The following is a 24,085-nucleotide window of genomic DNA, read 5'->3' on the forward strand; positions in this document are numbered from 1 at the left end:
ATATATATATATATATATATATATGTTATGTTATATATTATAGTATATATAATACTTACTATTTTGTTAAATTTCAAATCGATGACAATGGATTAAAATGAATAAATAATATTTATCTCGAAAAATACTTCGACAAGAATTGTTATTGCACGAGATTTGTAATATTATTTATCTGCGTGATACTCAAGATATTTACAATATATATATGTACAAAGCTCTTGCTTGTTTCTCGGTGAGAGAAAATGTCAATATCGAAACATGGGGGCAACGATTTACGTCATCGGAAAAACGAGTATATATACATGATTTCGGTAATCCGTCATCTGAGAAATAAATGCATTCTTCATAAACTTGTATTTATGCAATTCATATCATGAAATTGAAACAGAAAAGAATAAGTAATTATTAATTTAATTGATGGAATTAATTTATTTATATTATTTTGCTTCTATATTCTTATGCATTTCTATAATTCAATACTTCTATAATTCGACTAATAAAAATAAAAAATAGTGAAAGAAATAAAAAGAATAATTCTGATTCGAAACGTAAGAAAATATTATTCGAGATATATTATTATTAATATTATTATCGAGAGAAAAATGATAAAAGAAATAATTAACCATTTTTAATTATGTTTTCTCTCATTTAATAAAAGGAAAATGAATTCTATAAGTATAATACAACTTTCACTCTAGATGATATATTAATGTTGGACTTTTTCTTATTGTTGAATAACAAATACAGAAATGTTATTCTTTATTTTTATTATTGTTGTTATTATGTTCTGTTGTATCCTTTTATGTTATTATAGATATTTGAATTTTTCATTTTCAAATTATTAAGTTATCAAATTTATTTAAAATTTATCTGAAAATCAAACCCTAGTAAGAATATTTTTATAATATATAATAAAATAACTGTATTAAAAGGATTTTATCATAAAATTTAATATCAAAAATAAATCTCTCTACAATTTGTTCAAAAATATATGAAAAAGGAAACTTTTTCAACAAAAATATCAAAGAGCTGAATTAAAAATTGTCAATCTCTCTCCCTCTCTCTCTTTCTCTCTCGTCAATCTATGAAATGTCTAGCAAAATATCTAGCAAAATTAAACCCATTCAAAACCTATTCAAAAATATGCTAAAAACTAATAAAAATATTTTTTCAATAGAAATATTGAAAAGTTAAGTTTTATGAAAAGTTTCTGATCTTTGTTCTCTATTAATCTATAAAAGATATATATAATAAAATCAAATGATCTATTTAAAAATATATAAGAAATAGAGAATAATGAATAGTGGAGATGAAAAGTTTTTATATTTAAAAATATATTTCAAGAAATAAAAAATGATTGTATTATTTTCTTGAAAAATAATAAGAAAATTGTTAAAAATGAATGTAGACATGTAAATGTTATATTTATTTTCATTACAATGCTAGTTCATTCATATTTCGTTTTGTTTTATTTCTTTGCAAATCTTATTATGTATAATTTAATAAATGAGATTTTTGTATATACATATATAACAGGATATCTCATAAATAGTGTGTTAATTTGTGAAACATCTGTAGAATTGATTCTAGAAACCAAAAAAATACATAAAAATACATAAAAATTTTTTTATACAAAAATATCGATTAAAGCTTATTTATTAAGTTATATTATTAAGTTATATGCAAAATAATATTAATTTAATTTGTATTCGATAAAAATAAAGTAAAACTGCAGAAATAAAGCATAATAATATTCACATTTTTACTCTTAGCTTTAATAACTTTCCTAATGTTTTTCAGGAAAGTATAAAAAATATTTTAGAAATAAAATAAAGAATTTTTTTGTTTTTTAAAAACTATTTTTAAAAATCGTGAAAAAATTATTTATTTCCACATAAAGCTAAAATAGTTATTTTTAATGTTCTTCTTTTCAGTTCTATTTCTTTTTATCAATCTTTTAAAAAATATAATATATATCTATCACAAATATGTTATATCTGCTATAATTAAATAATTCCTTTGTATTAAAAAATAATTAAATTAAAAAAAAATTAAAAAGCATGAATATTTATTTAATAAGAATATTAAAATACTGAAATAAAAATTTTTAATATTTATTTTTAATTAGTTTATGAAAAATAAAATATATTAAAACTAAAATCTTTTTTATTCAAAAATATATTAAAAAATTAATACGAATCTTTTTTAATAAAAACATTAAAATAAATTAAAGATTTTTAATTCTCATCTATCAAATCTAAAAATCTAAAAAAAAAATTATTTCGGTAAAAAATCAAATTATTAATTTATATAAAACTATACTAAAAATTTAAATAAAATATTTCGAATCTTTATCATTTCTTAAAAATTATATTCGTCAAAATTCATTTAAATATCAAAATAATGCTTAGAAATCATACATAGTTAGTATATATTTAAAAAGAACAGGAAAGAAACAAGAAAGAAAAAAATAAATAAGGAAATTTGTTTAGTAAAAACAAATATTAGAAACTTAAATAAAAAATTATCATTCCTATCTTTTTTTATCATTTTTTTGAAAATTACATCTATAAAAAATCATTAAAATTTTTAACATTTATACCTATAAACAATATTAATATATTATTCAAAATTCAAATATAAAAATTTCTATTTGAATATAAAAATATATATTCTTTAATTTCATCTAGTCATCCACCGTGTTCATTTAGTGCATATTGCAGCATTGATACAAATAAGGTCGATGCGCGACAATTTACGTCACCGAGCAAACTAATGGATGATTTAAGCGGAACAGTGCTTTGGCTTAAACAACACAACAGCTGTGTTTCCGCGACCGCGCGTCGATTCACAGATCGCATGCGCACCATTCCTGATCACGCTACTGATGAAAAAGCTTCTATTAGCGGCTTAGCGGCCTATCGTTTGGTCACTGTTATCCTCTGATACATTAATAACGCGTCAAGTCAGCGCATGACAACGCGGGCTATCCTTTGGCGCAGCATTCCCGAGGTCCATTCTCGATCCTCTTCTCAGTTTTCCTCTTCATCCGTTTTCCTCTTGCTTCCCATCTCATCCCATACAATTCTCATCGAGTAACTATCCTCTTCTATCTACTGGTTCACTCTATTCAACTCTCTCATTCGTGTCCTGGCTCTTCTCTCACGGTCTATCTCCACAACCCCTTTTCTCATCCCCTCTGTACGAACTCTCGGCCCGAGCTCTGTGAGGAGATCAATAGGGATCCTACACCCCGTTTCTCTACCGACATGCCCGAGAAAGAGGACAAAAGTACTCTCTTTGGTCTAATATTCCAACGCTTCCTTTTGTACGCACGTGCTGATTATTCTATACGTCATTTTGCGAATTCTACATTGGTAGAATAAAAAGACGCGAGCGCGTAGCTACATATCGCAGGATTTCTTGTAAAAAGCTTTGCGAATGTACTGGAGAATCGGATTAATGATGACTGGATTAATAAAATTGGGTTTAAGTTGAATTTTTTTCATAAAAAGAAACGAAAATATATATTTTAATAAATAAAATATAGACAGAATTTTGTAATATTGGAATATCGTTGGGTTGTATTACTCAAATATCAAATGATTAAATTTATTTTTTTAAATAATTTAATTTTATTTTTAAATATATAATTAATATCTTTCAAATACATTTTAAAAATCAATAAGTTTCAAATCAGTATAGATTTTTTATTGAACTGATATCGTTAGAATATGTAAATTAATTAAAAGATAGTTGGATAAATATACTTTTTTGAAAATCTTAATTTTAGTATTAAATTATATTAAGAATTCTAATGCTTTTTAAAAAATAAAAAATCTCAAATTTCGAGATGTGAATTTGATTTTATATTGGAATTGTTATCCATAGAATTACTAAAGCATACTATTCATATAATATCCATACATAAAATTATTTTTTATTTTTTTATTTTTTAAGAAATATTTAATCTTATATTAATATATGATCAATAATTATTTTTTTATAAAACAAATGATTAATCGTAAAAAATTATAATCTATGATATAATTTTAATTTGTATATTATTTTAGTTAATTTTCTTTGGTTTTTGATTTATATTTAATTATATACTTTTATTTTATATTTTATATTATTTTAGATAATTAATATTTATATTATTAAATGATAATTATATTATTTAATATAATTAGGTAATTTTTTTTCTTTCAAATTGTTATAGTTACTTATGAGTCAACCATATGAATTGACGATTAAATTGTATTGTACAATTTAATTTTTAATATTTATTAATATTTTGCGTATATTTATTGTATATTTAATTGTATATTTTCGGGTCGTAATTTGTAATGTATAATGCAATGTAATTATTAATATTTATAATGTGTGTGTTACTAAAATTTTATGTTATGGATTAAAATATAAATAATGTTTCTTTGATCTTTATTGAAAGTACAATTGTACTGTTTTATATGAATTGTAATTTCATTACAATTTGCGTAAAAATATAGCCATATATTATTAATTATATATTTTATTTGAAAAATTATATTATTTATTAAAATTATATTAAAATTTTTTAAAAAAATTTTAAAAAAACTGTAATAATTTTAAATAGAGTATTATGATATAAGATAAGATTTAATATATTGGGATGATAAGAACTATTTTTTTCATTAAAGATATTTTTTTATTATTATTTCATAAATTAATAAAACATTTATTGAAGATAAAAACAATTGACGATTTAATTAGATTTTTTTTGTTTGATTTTTTCGAAATAAAAAAATTATATTATTAATTTCTTTATATATTTTTTTTTAGACTACTAATTTTTTTTTATAATCATAGAAATATAAATATTTTAATTAATATAAATATTGAAATCGTAGAACAATTAAAAATTACGTAATTTATTGAATTCGATCTCGATATAAATATCGAAATATAATATCGTAATAATGTTTTAAAAGTATCTAAAAGTTAACTAGTTAATTCATTAACAAAAATATAATTTATAATTTAAAAGCTATTATGATTTTTTTATTTATTCAGAATTCTAAACTTATACTAATTTTTTAATTATAAAATTATTAAAATTATCTTATTTATAAATCTTATTTAAATTACAATTATTTTATAAAATTTAAATTCAACAAATTTTATCAAATATTTTTCTACTTTTTTATCATATCTTTTCTTTCATTATAATAAATATATATTCAATATATAAAATTATATTCAATATATAATAAATTCTTTCATATTATAAATCATTATTGAATTGTGAATCTTTATGTAAATTCATTGTCTAAGGAATTAAAAGAGTCATTATTTTTCTACTAATTATTATAATGAATAGACTATGAATGTTTATAAAAAATATTTAATTAATTTAAAGTACATTCAAAATGAATACTTAAGTAAATATATCGAAATAAATATTTTTTTTATAATAAATATTATTATAATAATTTATTTTATAATTTTTATTATTTTATAATTTATAATAATTTATATTATAATAATAATTTCTAGTAAAATATTAATACTAAAATATATAATACTTATATTTTATATTAATATATAATAAATGGAACAAATTTTTATATAAATTTAATTTTTTATATGTTTATAAAAATGCGATTGAAATGCACAACAAATATAAAATGTTAATATATTCTTGGAATATTTTTTAAAGATATCTATGATTCTAATCTGATCTAGTTAAAAAAAAAACAAAAGTTAATATATACAAAAATTAAAGATTATTTATTAAATTATAAATAATGAAATTTACTTAAATAAAATAAGATAAAAAATAAATTCTGTTATTTTATTCTATCTCTGTTACTTTGTCTCGTTTGATTTACATAATTTCATACAATTTCATTTATTACATAAATTTCCTATGAATATATCTATAATCTAATCATTACATTCAAATATCTATTATCTAATTATCACTTCTCATATATATGTTATAATCATTATATAAATAATAATCTCGATTTGTATTTTAAAAGTTATTATTAGTAACTAGGAAGCAATCATGTGCTAATTTATTTTCTCCTGTCGATATCTCGATCCTGCATTAATCCCTCTTAATTAATTTCGTCTACTGTTGGTGTGTCGGTCAACGATTCGGCTTTCGATCCCGGTTTGCGTGGCTACGTTGGATCCGTGGTTTTGTGGAGCAGTCTGTGTAACAACCGGTGCAACCGCGAGTGCACTTTCTTCTCCCAGTTGCTGGTGCCACCAGTCCGCCTGGGAACGTGTGTATACGTGGATTCGGTGGTTTTAGCAGCCACGCGTTACACGCTCTCACAAAATTTCACCGTTTCTCGCTATCACTGGCTAGCACACGATTGCGATACGATATTTGTATGTGCGCTTCACATGTACGTGTGACCATTCGGTGTCGGTCACCTTAACTTGATTTGAAACATATCGATTATATATGCCAAAAATATATCACGTTTGTCAGTGTTTCAGAGAAAGTCGGCTTAAAGATTCTTTTACGCGAAAGAAGAAAAGAGTAGATGAGAAGGAAAAAAAAAAATACATAGTATTATAGTATTTTCCTTCCAGGAGAATACTCGTCGCAAAATAACACAAGGAATAAGGAAATGAAAATTCATAACAATACAAAATCAGATCGTTAGGAATTTTATACTTTGTACATTATACAGTACATTAACAAAAATAATTAATCTTGAAATGATTAATTATTAATTAATAATTATGTCTCTTATATTAAAATTATTTTTTATTCAACTGTGTATTTTTATTATTAAAATATTTTTTAATGCGAAGAAAATATAAAATAATTATAATTATTATAGATATATTTAATTTCTCATTTTAATTTTTGAAAATATTAAAAAACTTTTTATAGTTAAAAATTATTTAAAATATAAAAATTCGAAATATCGTAACAAGATTAAATCTTTATATATTATGAATTAAGTAATTTTTCAATAATTTTGTTTCGTTAATCAATTAGATTATTTTAGAATTGAAATGATTCAATAGTATTGAATTTAGTATTCTAAAGTTTTATTAGATTATTTAATTAATTTGAATTTAAATTTCTTGATGAACAAAAGTTTATAAATAAAATTGCTTGATTCATAATTGTATGAATCTGATTTTGAAAAGATATCTTATGAGAAATGAATCAAAAAGATTAAGTTTGATTGAAAAATTAAATATTACAATATTCAAATAGAAAAAAATAATATTTATATTAAAATATAAAAATGAAGTTATTTATATAATAATATACGTATATTTACATACTGAAGATTTGACAATATATTCGATATATATTTGACAATATATATTTGTAATATCACAAAATATATAACAGTATAATAATAAGTTTAATTTATTTAAAATTATTTTTAAATAAAAGAGGTTTTTTAATTTATCATATATTTTTATATCTTATTAATAAAAAATTTTCACTTAAAATTATTTCAAATTCGACATAACATAATAACGTAACGTTAGAAAATTTTTATTATTTTTGAATATAAAATGGAATAGCTAAAAATAATATTGCATAACTTTGATATGCAAAATAAAGATTACTCTCGTGATCTTTTTCGAAAATAATCTTAGAAAGTTTAGATAGAGTCAGTTTTTTGAAAATAAAATAGAGGTTTTAATAACGAATTGAAATATACTATATGTTATATAAGTTTGTTAGAAAATTCGTAAATAAAATATATCAATTCGATAACTGCAACTAATTTAAAAGAATGCTAAATGATGTAAAAGTTATTTAAAAATAACTGAATAATAAAGCTTAATCTCAAATTCATATTTCATAGAAAAAAATAATTAATAGATAACAATTTAAGCATAAAAAATCTTATCGAATTATTCCAAATTTATACTTTATTGGTAAATTTAATAATAAAAGTTCATTTTCGATTTATTCTCAAAAAAATTTATACATTAAAAAAGAAGAATGTAATAAAGATATCTTAATCTATAAAAATCCTTTTTATAAATATCTTATAAATATCTAGCAAATTATATATTCATTTTTTATTATTCTATTTTTTAGTTTATTTTACTCTTTATTTTACTTTTTATTAATCGTGAATTAGAATCTAATTTTTTTCTAAAATGTAGAATATCATTATCCATATATAGCATATATAAAATGTAGAATTCCATAATCAGATATCACTGAATATCATAAACTATTTAAACACTAAATTTTATTAAACTTTATAATAATTTCACAATGAAATTATAACTAATTCTTTTATTAATATAAATAAAATAAAGTAAATTCGAAATTCTAAAAGATATAAATGATCAATAACATAGGTTTAAATATATTACATTACATTACAAAAGTACATTATTTTCTTTAGTTATAGTTCTCTCAAAATATTTGTTAACATTATTTTTCTCATAAAAAAATTCAATATTATATTTATATAATATAATCTACTATCATATAATATATTATAACAATAATTTATTATATTGAAGAAATATTGTATACTTATTTTAATTCTGAAAATATATATAAAAAAATTTCTAGCCGATTCGACATAATTTTATTAAAAAACATTTTCAAAATATTCAAATTTACCTTAATTTACCTTAAAGTCTAATTTACCTTAAATTTACCTTAATGTCTATTATTATTATTATATATTATTAAATTAATTCCTTAAAAAAATTATCAGATAACATAAATAATAAAAAATTAAGTTAATGTTCAGAAATAATTAAAATAAAAATAAGAAAATATATCTTAAATATAATATTTCAAATATTTTTTAAATAAAATTCAATATATTTTTGATCACTTTAATGAAATAATTAAATAAATATATAATAATAAATATGACTATTAAAACTATTGAAACTTTTTTAACATTTTTTAAACATTTATTTCTATTCAAAGATTCTTTTTTGTTTTTATATATTTACATGATCCTTTAGGGAGAAGATTTCAAATATCTCAGGTGCAAAGCGTTTCGAGTGAAAACAGATAGATTCTCCGTTGACTCGTGTTCGATGACAATCGTGACGCATATGAAACGCATATTTCGGCGTAGCATATCCGTGACCGGTGGATTTGGTCGATCTCTAGGCCACCTGTTCTCGCGTTCAGATACCGTGCTACAAAATAAAGCGAAAGAAGCGCGACAATGTGGCATGTGCGGGATTAGTGGACGACGTTTGGCATATAGATGGTGGATACACGATGTCGGTGGCGGTGGCGGTGGCGACTCGTTACCTATAAGCCAGTCATAATAATCGCCGGCACCTGTCTCGCCAAGCCAGCCATCTGAGATCAAAACTGATGCAGCCGTTGAAGAAGTCGACTGAGTAACCGGTGGCGGCGCTTTAGCTATAGAAGGGGAAGGTTGGAGGAAAGTGAACGAGTGGAAGACTAAAAAAAAAAAAAAAAAGAAAATAGAAAAACAAAACTAAGAAGAAAATAAAGAGCGAGAGAAGAGATCGGTTTAAGAAGGAAGGTGAGCAGTAAAACAGGCTGAATCGAAGGAGAGACACGAGGGCAACTCTGGTGGGGTAACCAAGCTGGAGAAGATGCTGCGTAGGGTGGGAGTATAGGTCGAGAGGGAGAAAGAAAGCGAAAAAAATGGACGAAAAAAATTCTCGATGAAAAGGAGAACAACAAAGACAACGACAAAGGTGAAACGGAGTAGAGTGACAAAGAAGGAAAAGTAGGGAGGATCTGCACACTAGCGATTGTAGCGTCCACGAAAGTGGAAGAAAGATAGCGTGATAGCAGTGAGGGAGGGGAAAAGGAGAAGGAAAAGAGAGGCAAGAGAGTCGTGAATAGAGCGAGAATAAAGAGAGACGGAATGGAGATGGAAAGAGAGGAAATCAGTGAGGAAGAGGAAGAGTACCGGTGTGAAGGAGCGTGCGCGTGCCACTGTTATACCGACACCTGCCACAAAACTTGGCTCTACTTTTTGGCGCACATGCACCCACCACGCCTTCCTAACCTTCCCCTCCATACTTCTTCTCTTTCCAACCATCGGAACGGCCTACTATAGCCACCAGTTTGCATATCGGAACCTTTCGTTTGCGACCAAACGATATTCAGAACATCTTATTGCGAGACAGGTTTTTGCGAATAGGGGATTAAATTCCGCGGTTTTAACGAATGCTATTGATGCTTACCACTGAAAATGAGAAGAGTATATGGTTTCTTTATCAAATTTATGCGGCGGTTTGGCATACAATTATTTGGTAGGTGGAATAATAAGAAATATAGGATTGGGTTTGGGATTGTCCAGGGATAATTCGCGGTTTTCATGCATTCGTGTATGTTGGGCTATTTATGTGATTCTTAATGTAAAATTAATAGAATTTTAAAAATTAGTCATTTGCAGATTAAATTATAGAGAAATGAAAAATTTTATTTTTACGTTTTTATTTTTATAAAAGATTAAAAAAATAATGATATAGAAGAAAGCATTTCTTATTGATTTAAAAGATAAACATTAGATAAACATAATAAATTATATCAATTATTTCTTTTACAATTTTTGTAATTTTTATTTAATATTATAAAAATGAATTTCCAAGAATTTGTTTAATATTTCGTTTTTTCCTTTAATCTCCTGATTGTATAATTTTATAAAATTTAAAACATTATAATAAATTAATTAACATCTATAGTATATGCTAGTAACATTTAATACTTTATTATAGTAGATTTTTATAAGATATTATTGTAATTTTTTGAAATTTAATAAAATCATAATTATAACATCAATAAATTGTGTTCGTCAATAATGTTGTATTTATACAACTTTTATTATTTCACTGCCCGATCTTAATAAATTAAACAATGTATATATGCAATTTTGTCCTATAAGTTGTAAAGTTACTAGCATATACTATAGATTTGATGAAATAAAATGCGAATTCAATTGGGTTAAATGGTTCTCCTGTTTCACAACTCTTATGAAATATTAATAATCGACAGATTTGATCAACAATAATTTTCGTCTATTTTAAGTATTTGAAATCCCAAAATTCTTCAAAATTCAATGTTTTAATTTATAGATAATTTCCATGTATTACACCTAAAAATTGCGAATAATTAAAAATAAAATTCGAAGAATTATTCGATAATTCAATTTCGGACGCACGTCTATTCACCCTTTTATTACTTAGTAAATAAACTTTACGTCCGTAGAGACATTCACGATTTATAAACACCCACCAGCTTTCCATAAGCAAACCATAAAGAATTGTCATTATTCTCTTGTAACACGCCCTTATAATTTTCTCTACCTTGACCGTCCCAACCCTGTCTCCCGAAAATCGAGCAAAACAACGCGACCTCGTAAGACACGCGACGATCTAACAGGAGAGTTCTCTTTACAGCAGCGGCGTCGACTGGTTCGGCTGTGGCGGGCGGAAATTTCAATTAACTTTATGGAGGCCGCGATGTAAATTGCGTAGGGGTCAACGCGTGTCGGTAGGGGCCAGAAAGTAGGAGCAAGGGTGCTGTCGTTCCTGCCACTGCTGCCATTACTACCGCTCTTCTGAATAGCGGGGGTAGTAGTCGTGACGAGTGGCGAGTGGTAGTGGTGGCAGAAGGTTGATGGTGGTGGCGACGTTGGTGGTGGTGGTAGCGGTGGCGAGTTCAGGGGTGGTTAGAGATGTAGGCACGATCCACGGCCCCGTGGGCATAGGGTGCGGGCAGAGGGTCGCTGGTTGGATAGGTATTGATCAGCCAGACGGCCAACAAGACGCCTTTGCAGGATACCTACTATACCTTCTATACCACCATCAGCCAACGTAGTCCACCGTACACATTGCAGGGATTCCGTGTCACGTACACTAGCTAACACCAGCGAAAGCATCACTCATACTGACGATGGGTTAACATAAACCTAGCCCCACCACTCATGACATCACCCAGACCGGCTCTTTTTTTCTCGTTGATGGCACGTGAAGTTTCGAGAGAGAAGTAGAAAGAAAGAAAGCAAAGCAGAAGAGGGTTGAACACGAACGAGAGTATAATAAGGGAGGGTTGTAAAAGAGAGAAAGAGAAGATTTTCACGATGCTACTAGCAAGGCAGCCAACAAGATACTTTTGCAGAGAGACGCTGTTATCATACATAGATATAACATATATGTATTATATACGAAAGCACTCATACACATATACGTGAAAGAGTCGCGCCACGTTTTACACAAACACTAACATCGGCCGAGATCGAATATACACTACCACAATTTGACATTATATACCTACCACTGGGATCAGTCAACATAAACTATCATCATTCTGTCCATGAGAGACCTATAGAATGCGTCTTTCCATCGTGGTTCTGAGAAGACTAGCAAATTGAAGTGAGACCGAGAAATTCAAACGAATTGTAATGAAAAAAGAAAGATGTTAAAGAAAAAAGGAAGAAATGAATGACAGAGTGGAACGGAAAAATTTCAGGATATCATCCGATTACTACGAGGCCTTTGTTAGGCTGTTGAGTTGTTATATATATTATATATCAATGCCACTAATGCATTACATATATATTATTGTTGTCTACATATTCAGGATCATTTGATTATACTATGACCAGTGTTAGTTTGAATAGTAAGTTCTCTTCGTCCATACATACAGGAAAATAAATAAAAAAAAGAACCAAAGGAGATGAATAAGCAGAGAGTGACAGGATTATATATGACAGCAGAAAGAAAGAAAGAAATCATAGCAACGAGAGGTAGTCAAAACATTTCTCTGTCGATGCTTTCTATATATATACTTTCTATATGATTATATATCATTGCACTACTACTATTAATATTATTACTATAATCAATCGTAAGAGAGCATCGTCGCAGGTGCCATTGCCTAATGTATGAAGTTTTAGTAGAGACGAAGAAAGGATGAAGAAATAGATGAGCGAAAAAGTCGAGTTTCAGAAGAAACAATATGATAGAAAGAAAGAAAGGAAACAGACGGAAAGAGAAAGAAAAAGAGAAATATATAAACAAAGAGAGAGATAGGAAAATAGAGAGAATGCGACGCGTTGGCACTACCAGGACATTCAAGCAAGAGGTCTTTGCAGGATATCTACTACATCTAACACTACCACCATTACATATTAGTATCAACATAGAACCAACACTGATTCAAGATTCGTGCAGCATCTTCTCTGTTCATATTAACGACGAGCAGGATGGAAATAAAATGAAAAAGAGAAAGATAGAAATGTACATAGGTAGATAGAGAGTAGGAAAGTGAAGTTTGTACAGTTGAACAAGAGGAGGGAATGAGAAAGATGTATCGAATGAAAGAAGAGAGAGAGATAGAAGCAGGGAGTTCACGTTGACGCTACTGGCGCGACATAGTGCCCCCGATTGCGATATATATTCATCCTCTCTAACCAACCCTATATTTCTGCCACCCACACGCTTCGATCTCGCCTACTCTCTTTCTCTCTCTCTCTTTCTGCCTCTCGTTCTAGGTAGCTTTCTCTTTGTCAAACCCCATCCCAGGTCGATTCTCTGGCATTCTAACCATCCTTCCTACCCTTTCGCTTCTCCGTTTCCATCTACTAGAAACTCAACCCCGCCACGCATTACCTTGTCTCTCTCTTCACCGCTACTGCGCTTTTGCCTCCATTCTGCAATGCTCGGTCTTAGGGTTGCTGGCGCTGCTCTGACGGGGTAGCTGGTTGCCGTTGGACGATTCTCGCCATCCTCCGTCCACAAAAAATTTCTATGTATGGATATATAACAAAAAGAATGAAACAGAAAGAGAGTGAGACAGTTCGAAATCCTACTTCTGCGAATCGTTCCTTTTTCTTTTCAACGTATTATTGAGACTGTAAAGATTTCCTATTGAAATTTTTTGGAATCTTGATCTAATGCACATACATTATCGTTGCCTATATCGATAATATTATTTGAATAACAAAGAATTTTATTCTAATAGCATATCAAACTTGTCAATCAATGTTAATTTGATGGAAAATAAGATTTTTTATATATTCTGATTTATTTATAGATTTAGAAGAATTATTAAATTTGGAAGAAATTTTCTTTGAAATGATAAATTTATAATTTAAATTATAAGAATATACGTTATAAGCTGTTTCATATATTTTTTTAATTTAAATATTTTAATTTAAATATTATTTTGAAAATGATACTTTGATGTTAAATTTGAACAATAATTTTTATGTTTCATGATATTTATTTCAGAACTGAAAGACTTTTATTACTTAGAACTGAAAAACTTTTATTATATACATAAAATAATAAAGATTTTTTTAAATAAATTTTTAAAATTATGAATTTTTATAAAAATATGAAGTATATAATTAAAAGAATAATTGACAAATTTAAGATATTATATCCATTATATCCATAATATAAATAATAGTACATAATATTTTATTAATTTTCACTTTACTTTCATTAAATTCACAATTTAAAGAAATATTTTAATTAAATTATAGATTAATAATATACTGGTTCAATGTGACGATGTTTTCTTGAATAATAGATTCTAACTGAAAATAAATTCTGTCACATAGTGCTTTCCCTGTAATATAACTACCAACACTATTTAAAACTATCATATATTTGGAGATATGGTGTCGCAGTATATTTTGCACAAACGAATGATTTCAATAATTTTTCGTTATCTTATTTCTTGATAATTGATATTTCAAGTTACAAAATGAACATTATTGAAAATTGTATAAATTTATGCTAAAGTTTAAAAATTAATAAGTTGTCTTTACAGTAGCAGTAAGAGATAAAGGAATGAATAATGAAATGACAGAAAAAGAAAAAAAAAAGAAAGAACATTTAAGAAATAATATAATAATCTCTTTTAATATTGTATTCATATAAATGCAAAATAAATTTTCATTTAATGAAATTTAATTTAATTATAAATTAATTTTAAAAATATATTAAATTTTGGAAATTTCAAAATTTATATATCGTATTTAGAAATTCAAAGTTTACAAAATATATTTATGCTTAAAAATTAATTAATATATTTTTTGGATTTCTTATTATAAATAAAAAATTAATTTAATTTCATTTCATAGAAGAAAGACTAAATTTGATAAATATAAATGTAAATTTATATTAAAATTTTAAAATTCATAAATCAGTTAATATATTCATTAATTTTAAATTAATTTACATATGTATGAAAAAGTTTATTAATTTCCTTATGATATTATTTTATTTGTTTTTATCTTTAACATAATTTTTTATTCTTTTTAAACAGAGTAGTATTATAAATTTTGTATTTTCTTTTTATATAAATTTTCATTAAAAAAATTAATACATACATAAATATAAAATAAATTTTATTATTAATATTATTTATAAATTATCTCGTAATAACATTGATTTTTATAATTAAAAATTAATATATCCAATAATTTTGCATATATAATTTTTTATTTATTTGAAATACAAAATAAATATCAATTTAATTGATCTATAATAAAAAAAATTAAATATAACAAATAATATATATATTTGAATTTGAATATTAAATTTATTAAATTTTCAAATTCTTCAATTTATTTAATATATAAGTATGAGTATACTGAAAAATTAATATATCTATAATTTTTTTCAGAATAAAATATAAAATATTTTAATTTAATTTAATTATTACAAAAATTACAGAAAAAAAAATACATGATAATAATTTTTTATAATATGTAGTTATTTGTATTTGCATTAGATAATTTTTAATATAATATTTATAATAAAATATTTAATAATAAAATCTCTTGTGTAGTTTTCGTAAATACACAAATTAGTTTGTAATTATATAATGTTCACAAAATACATCATAAATTGGGAATTATTATTATCAAATGTATTTATGTAGTTTGTATTCTTACTAAACAAATCCTTCATTCTCGTTATATATAATAATAACTTTCTCGTTTCAAATAAACGCTACTAAATTAATCCTGAAAAAAAATAGGACGGTTTATTGACATTCTGGAAAATTGATTTAACTATTTTTTCAATTTTTCATCAAATGACCGCCAAATGTCGTTGAATAACCATCTTTTGCAGATCTCTATATTAACGTCTCTTGAGTGAATTCAGTAATTGGATATCCGGATATCCGTCATTCTAGAGATAGATACGAAAACGGATGATCTATTCTTCTCCTTCTTACCTGTCGTTCCTTCTATTGATCTTTCTTTATTATTTCACGTTCTTAAAGACACATGGATAAAACAGCAGCAATTGATGAGTTTCACCTGCCGTCCTCGCACGTTCTATAATCGTATTCACGCGCCTATACTGCCAACAGACGGATGCATCGTTACCTGTATGTCCACGTGCCTTTGTCGAGTATCGTTCTCTCTCCGGGTATCGATGGTGATACTCGCCACGCCGCAATTCGGGCACACCTTCTTTTGACTCGTCCAAGCCGCCTGTTGCGAACACCTGTACTGCGCAAGATGTCCAGAATGTGATCAAGCGTTTAAGAGAGCATCATAATCAAAAAATTTATTTAGTCGCAATTATTTGATAATAATTTTAATTTTTTCAAGACTAATGGAACAATATATAGAAATATGTTTATTTTATTTAAATATATATATAATAAAATATTTTTTAAAAAAATATTTTTACAAGAATTGTACGGATAAAAAAATAGATTATATACACTATTATAATTTTTCTATAGATGACGATTCTTCTATAATGAAAATTATATAAAGATCAATTTTAATTTTTTAAATAGAATTGTATAATTTCTATTGTACTTGTAATTCATGCATCTCATTACTTCCTAAAAAGTATTAATATATTATTTATTATTATTTATATTAAAAAATCATTAATTTAAGAGATATTTGTAACTTGAAATTCATAAAACTTATATGAACTGCAAGAAACAAATGACATTTTATTATTATTATACTCTATTATTGTATATTCTTGTATTATTGTATATTCTTCTTATTTATTATAATATTGTGTTCTTGTAATTTAAAATTTTTTTCTATTTCTTTTTAAAAAGTTATGTTTAAAATGTAAAAAAATTTTGCATTGATTTCATTTCTTTTAATTAATTCTTTTAATTAATTTCGGTTTAAAAAAATTGCATCAAATAAATATAAATAGCTTATTATACTTTACATATTTAAAAAATTTTATTTAAAAAATTTTTTTTTAATTTTTTAATTTCTTAAACAAATTTTTTATTTTTAATAAAATTGTACATGTAAGCATGTAAAGCATAATGAATATATGGAGCAATTTTTTCTATCGGAATATTATTTTAAGATATGAAATTGAATTTAATCATTTAAAGTTTTTGTATGTTTTTAATTTTTTTAATTCTATAATATGAAATAGAGAAAAATTTCAAGTTATAAAATGTTTTAAATTATAAAATTTTTTATTCTATAATTAATATATATATATAATTAATATAAAAAATTTCCAAACAAAATTATATTTTATAAAATATGATAAAATGTTAAAATTTGTGATTGATTTTAAAAAACAGAATCCGTTAACAAAAAAATTATTCCATATAATTAATTTTGCTCTACATATATACAAACTTTCATTAAAATCAAGATTTTTAAATTAGATAATTTTTTCTTTTTCATAAACTATTGTAAACATTCATATGCTAAAAACTTATGTACTTGGATTATTATTTTTTTTAAATGTTTTTTAATATATTACTCTTGTTAAAATTTTACTATGCATAAAAGTATTTGGTATTTATTAATATGTATAAATGATGTTGGGAAATATCTGTACCAATCAAAATAACAATTAAAAGAATATTGTTTCTATCTATCGAAATTAATATTTTATTAGTATAATTTATTAATATTATAATAATATACATATATTAATATTAATATATTTATTAATAAAATATTTATATATTTTTTATTTTATATATTTATATATCATATAATATATTTTTAAAATATCTTTTTTAAATATCTTTTACTTTTTAAATAAATAATAAATCAATTAATAATAAAAAATGTGTTATTATTTTAAATAAATAAAAATTTTCATTTTAAAAATTATGGTATGTCGTGAAAATATCTTGTTTATTCTTGAAATATATCGCTAATTCAAAAAGATTGAAGAATATTGATAAAAACTTTAAATTTTGTTTAATATTAGATGAAAAAACCGTGTTGAAAAACATTTATAAATATTATTTTTAGAATGTTAATGATATATAAGTTTTAAAATTTTCATCGCAGAATTAAATTTTTGAATATAAATTGTATCATTTTGGGAGATATTTTTTTTGGAATATTTTATTTAAAATATTAAAATATTTAAAGTATTCTTAATATTTTATAAAATTTTTAGCATTCATACTTATGTTGGAATTCGTTATTGATATTAATTCTAATGTTTTTATAAACTTTCAAACAATACTAAATTATTTAGATATTTTTGTATATTGGAATCATATTATTTAGATAATAAATTCATTGATATATTTTTAATTAAAAACACAATCAGATTTTAAAATAATAATTAAATGAGTTGATTATATGAGTTTTATATTTCCTATTATATTATAAATAATAAAAGATTTTGATGATTGATCTGATTTATTTAATCAAGTGATCTACCAGATTCAATATATCTAATATAATTATAATTAATTTTAAATATTAAAATTAATTTTTAAATATTATTTAAAAATTATCAAATATTTTAAAAAATTGTAATATTTATAATTTTATTGAAAATTAAGTAAATTGAAAAAAAAATTAAATAAATTAAGTAATTCACTATATCTCAAATATAGTAAATATAGTTGTAACTATTATTAAATCGATATAGATACATAAAATAGTGAAATTCTTAAAAAATTGTCAATCCATATGATTTTATTAAATATTATTTATAAATATTATTTAATTATGATCTAATAATTTAATATATCTCGAATATTGTAAATAAGATCATAATTATTATTAATTGCATATAGAGTGACTGAATTCTTAGTAAAATCTTTAAGATTTATAAGTTCGTTAAAAATAATATTAATCAAATCCAATATATCTTAATTATCGTGGAATAAGTATATATGATTATTATTAGATATTTATTATAGTTTAAAAAAGAAAAAAAATTGAATGACGATTATGATTAAATGTAACATATTTGTGAATTATAATTGTGAATTTTATTCATGAAATTTTTATTATGAATCAATGTATTTCAATTAAACAAGTTGATCAATGTATTTCAATGAAACAAATTGAAATATGTTCAATATATATTCAGTTCAATTATATCGAGTTAAAATATGGAGTATTGTCTGCGAATTTTATATTTTAATTGTGAATTCTAATATGTCTTAATTGTACACAAGAATATTATTTTATTATCATTATTATTTCTTTTTTTTGTTACTTTTTTTATGTTTTTATATTTAAGAACAAACTTTTTATAATTTATTGTAATTATTCTTGTTTTTCAAAGTTAAAATAATTTCGCACAACATTTATAATGAGAACTTATATTCAAATATAATAAATGAATTTTAATAGCATATTTCTATTTTTTTATTGAATATGAAAGAAAATCATATATTTATTCGTAATAAATGATTTGGTATACTTATATATGATAAGTATTATAGCAATGAACTAAACCAAAACTGCATTAAAGCGAAAGAACAATATGTGGAACATTTTCCAAGATAAAGGTAAAGATAAAAAGGATTTATCAGTGCTTAATAATAACCTTTCGTTTTCAAATATTTAGATGAGCGATTTATCTTGCATTGAATGAAGAAACGGGTCACTTTTAAGATTTAATTTTGTTTGGAATCCAAACAAAAAGTTTTAACGTAAGATCAAATCAAGAATTAATTTAAGAATTTATACATTACATTCTATTATTTTCAAAAATATATGAATATATTTGAACATATATGAACATTCATTATCTTCGATTAGAAAGAAATATTTTGATTGTATTAAATTTATAGAATATAAAAAAATTAAAAAAAGTAAAAATGTAGCAAATAAATGTCGTTAATCACTCGTTGTAATATGCATAATTATTTTTGTTGAATACAAAATTTTATAAAATATACAATGTTTGTCATAAAGGAATTGAATTAACTAAGACGTGATATATAAAGTGAATATTTTAAATTATATAAGAAAATTTAATTATATATGCCATAAAATAGAATTCAAATGAAATAGATTAATTTAATATAATTAACCAGCTTTTTTATTTCGATTTAATCGTAATTTTTTATTACGCTAGATAAAAAATAAAATTTTTCTTAAGTAATTTTTTAAGCAAATTATGAAACATAAAATTAATAAGATAAATATAAAATTAATTAATTTTCCTATTTCAAATTCTTTGAATTATTTATTATAAAATGAATAATAATTAAAAAGAATCTGAGTATTAATTGTAAATCAAATATTATAAAATTAAAATAAATAAAAAATTTAAATAAATAAAAATTAAATATAGATCTTATATTAATTAAAATTTGAATTTTCAACTATGAAATGAATAATAATTGCCTAAACTTCTATATTATAAATTTCTATATCATTTTAAGTAATAGATCTATGTTAAATTATATTTTTTTTCTTTCGGATTATTACAATCATTTATTCCAAATATCCTACTTTACCTTCAGTTGAATTTTATGTAATTTGATCTTCATATCTTCAAATTCATAATACACAACTAATAACTTTCTATCTTTGATCGAATACTTCGCTATCATCTATAAAAGTCAATGAAATCCCAAGCATAAAACTCGAGCAAACCGGGAATATTTATCAGAGTATCTCAGAAAAAAGGGGGCCTCTTGAGGCCACGCCTGTTATCAGCCAGGTCAGGCCTCGTCTTTTTCTTTGGAAAAGCTTGGAGAACGGAGGAGAATCACGGGCCATTGATGGGAGAGAGTGAACCGAGTGAGGATTGCAGAGAAGGAGAAAAAGATTCTAGAGAGTAAGCGAGCGTAAGAGTGAGAGAAATGCTTCGTGAACCGAGTAAATGACTGCGAGTGAGAGAAATAGGTATGTTGACAGACAGCAAAGAACCAGAATAAGAGAGATAGAGAAATAGAGATAGATAGATAGATAGATAGATAGATAGATAGATAGATAGATAGATAGATAGATAGATAGATAGATAGATAGATAGAAAGAGAGAGAAAAAGAGAGAGAGAGAGAGATGCTAGTACAAGCTGTGAGAGAAACATATAAAAGGAGAGAACAAGAGAGAGGAAAGCAGAAGTGGTTAGTGAGAGATGGATATAGGACCAGAGAAGCAGAGAACAAGAGAGAGACAAGCGAGGTCCGCCGCAAAATACAAGTTGGTAGGATATCGACCAGCCGGAAGTCTGAGTAGTTGTTGCCATGGAAACGCTCAAGTCAATTTGACCTGGGCCAACAGTCACCGGCATACTGATGCACGATATGCCATCCCATTATTCATATGGTTTTTACACAGTGGAACATATTTCGTGGACCAATAGATCCAGCGCCGTGGAACACTACTTCATGGGATACTCTTTGGACAGAATCGCATCAGCGCTAAATGTTCGAATTATTCCTTTCGCAGAATTTTTTCCATTCATTTTCAATTCTATTGACTTGGTATTCCTTTTCTGGCTATTTATATCTGGTTATTATATATATATAAATTTTTTTTCTTTTTTTATCAGCATTTTTTTATTTTTTCAATAGCATTGAAAGGATAGAAGTTAAGGAGGATAGTCGATGTTGGGATGAAATTGTGAATTGGAATTAATCTGATGATGATGTTATCATGAGACTACATATTGAGAATAATTGTGATTCTTTTGATGATTGTTTTTGGGATTATTGATTGGTTTCATAGAATGAAGGAAGTAATTTAGACGAAATAAATGAGAGATCATTGGTTAAATGATAAGGGTGAGAAAACTTCTAATAGAAGTTGATTTCTAAGAAAAGAAATATAGGATTTTGTGCTGATTTTAGGAATTAGCAAAGAATATTACTGATATTGATTTTATATAAAATTATTTTTATGTTTCTAGAATTAAATTGTTCTATTTCTACAAAGATTTATCAATTTAAAATTTTTCAATTTAAAATTTGAAAATAAAAAACTACAATGATATAATATATTTTAGAAAATGAATAATAAAATTGATAATATTAATATCACTAATATTACTAATATTAATAATTATCAATATTATTAATTCTTAGTTAGTTCTTTTGCGTTTGATATACACATGTACATAATACTTAAATTAATTATTAAATATGAATAATTTCTTCCAATGAAATAAATCTCAAATTATATTTTTTAATAAAAAATTAAAAAATAATATATTTTATTAAAAAAATTTTTCTTATCCTCAAAAAATTTTATTCTTAAAAGAACTAATAAATTATTATTAATCATTTCAATGTATATTATTGTATAGTAGAATTTCAATCAACGAAAAACAATTAACAAAATTTGCTCAATTGATTAATTGAAAACTTAATTAACATAAGAAATAATTGATAATTATTCTACCTAAAGGATAGAATAATCAAAACGAAGAAAACACGAGAACAGTTCTCCGAGGGAAACAAGTTTGCAAAAGAGCTGCGTGAAACAGGATTACTCTCAGGCTTTTCCAACTATGCAGACTCGCGCAATACGTAAGTTCCTGCTGCGCGTCGTAAGATGCTAACTTTGAAGACGCATGCGAGGGAGGATGACTGATTGTGTAGACTGATTGTGTCGAAATTCAATTGTAGAGTCGAAAACATCTCTTTTCTTTTCATTTCACTTGGAAATAGTCTCATAACCCGATGTCAGGACTATGTCCCAAAAATAGTTAAATTCCTCGGTATTTGTATTACATTTTTCGTTTTTCAATGTCTGATCTAATTAGTGCATCCTCGGAGAGTAGAAAATTTTTTAGAAATATTTTCTTCCATCCATATATCGCATCACAAGGAAAAGAATTGTCGAATAGTTTGTATTCCTCATGATATTTCATTATCATCATTGGTTCTTTAAATTCCACAAGTTAATGAAAACGAATTTTGATAATAAAAAAGACTATGCTTTACTCGAAATTATAAAAATAAATTGAAAATAGAAGAAATAAAAAGTTTTTTTAGAGCGTTTTTTTGGAAAATTGAAGATAATCACATTAAATTTTTCTAGAACTGCAATCTCATAAGATGTTAATTTTTAAGTTTATAGATTACTAGAGTAGTTTTGGCATTCGATATAGAAAACCGAACTAATCGCCATGAGCTGATTCGCAAGTTGTTCGTGATATTGTTTTTAATTTATTAATTTTTTTTTTTAATTTTTCGAGATTTATTTTTTGTTTGATTCAAGCATATATATTAAAAAATTATATTTGAATATCAAAAATTTTTTTTGGCTTTAATAAATTTGACTTTAAGGAGAGATTTATTTTAAGATTATAAAATATGAACACAGTTTAATATATAATAAGTAATGAATATATTAAAATTCGAATACGATAGAAAATAATTTATAAAGTAAAAACAATGTATTGCTTATTGAAATAAATTTAATATCTATATACTAATATACTAATATATTACAAAATATTAATACGAATATATTTACATTGATTTTAAAAGTGAAAACAAACAAAACTTGATAAAAATATTAATATAATATTATTGATAAAAATATTAATGTTAAGAAACAATTTATTATATTATAAATTTATTATATTATAAATAAATTCAAGTTTGCAATTCAAGTTTGTATTAAATAAAGTAGTGCACTAGTAAAATAAAAATAAATTTTTATCTTATTTTCGTTTCATTTCATTAAACACAAATTTAGATTGCTTATAATTTGATTATTTATATATTTATTACAACTAAATATATATATAATAAAATATATAATAAAATTATTCGAATTTTATTTATAGTATCCATAAAAAATGGATTATATTGATACCGTTATTATATTGCATGTAAAAGTACAACACAGATAGTGATATGCTTATAATATATTATGGAAAAATAATTATTTA

The 24,085-nt window shown here is 24.2% G+C and overlaps 1 protein-coding gene across 1 annotated transcript in view; it reads right to left on the reverse strand.

The window, feature by feature from the left end:
* Window positions 1-9,315: 9,315 nt before the first annotated feature.
* Window positions 9,316-24,085, reverse strand: part of LOC122720318 — a 32,805-nt gene continuing 18,035 nt past the window's right edge. Inside the window, exons 2-4 of the mRNA XM_043946940.1 lie at window positions 16,353-16,478; window positions 13,615-13,750; window positions 9,316-9,427 (exon numbers count right to left, since the gene is read on the reverse strand). Of these exons, the coding sequence (XP_043802875.1) occupies window positions 9,386-9,427; window positions 13,615-13,750; window positions 16,353-16,478 (304 nt within the window). The 3' untranslated portion in view covers window positions 9,316-9,385. The remainder of the gene's footprint in view (window positions 9,428-13,614; window positions 13,751-16,352; window positions 16,479-24,085) is intronic.

This window comes from Apis laboriosa, unplaced genomic scaffold (assembly GCF_014066325.1).
Source record: "Apis laboriosa isolate Shangri-la unplaced genomic scaffold, ASM1406632v1 scaffold125_cov141, whole genome shotgun sequence".
Taxonomy (NCBI): Eukaryota; Metazoa; Arthropoda; class Insecta; order Hymenoptera; family Apidae; genus Apis; species Apis laboriosa.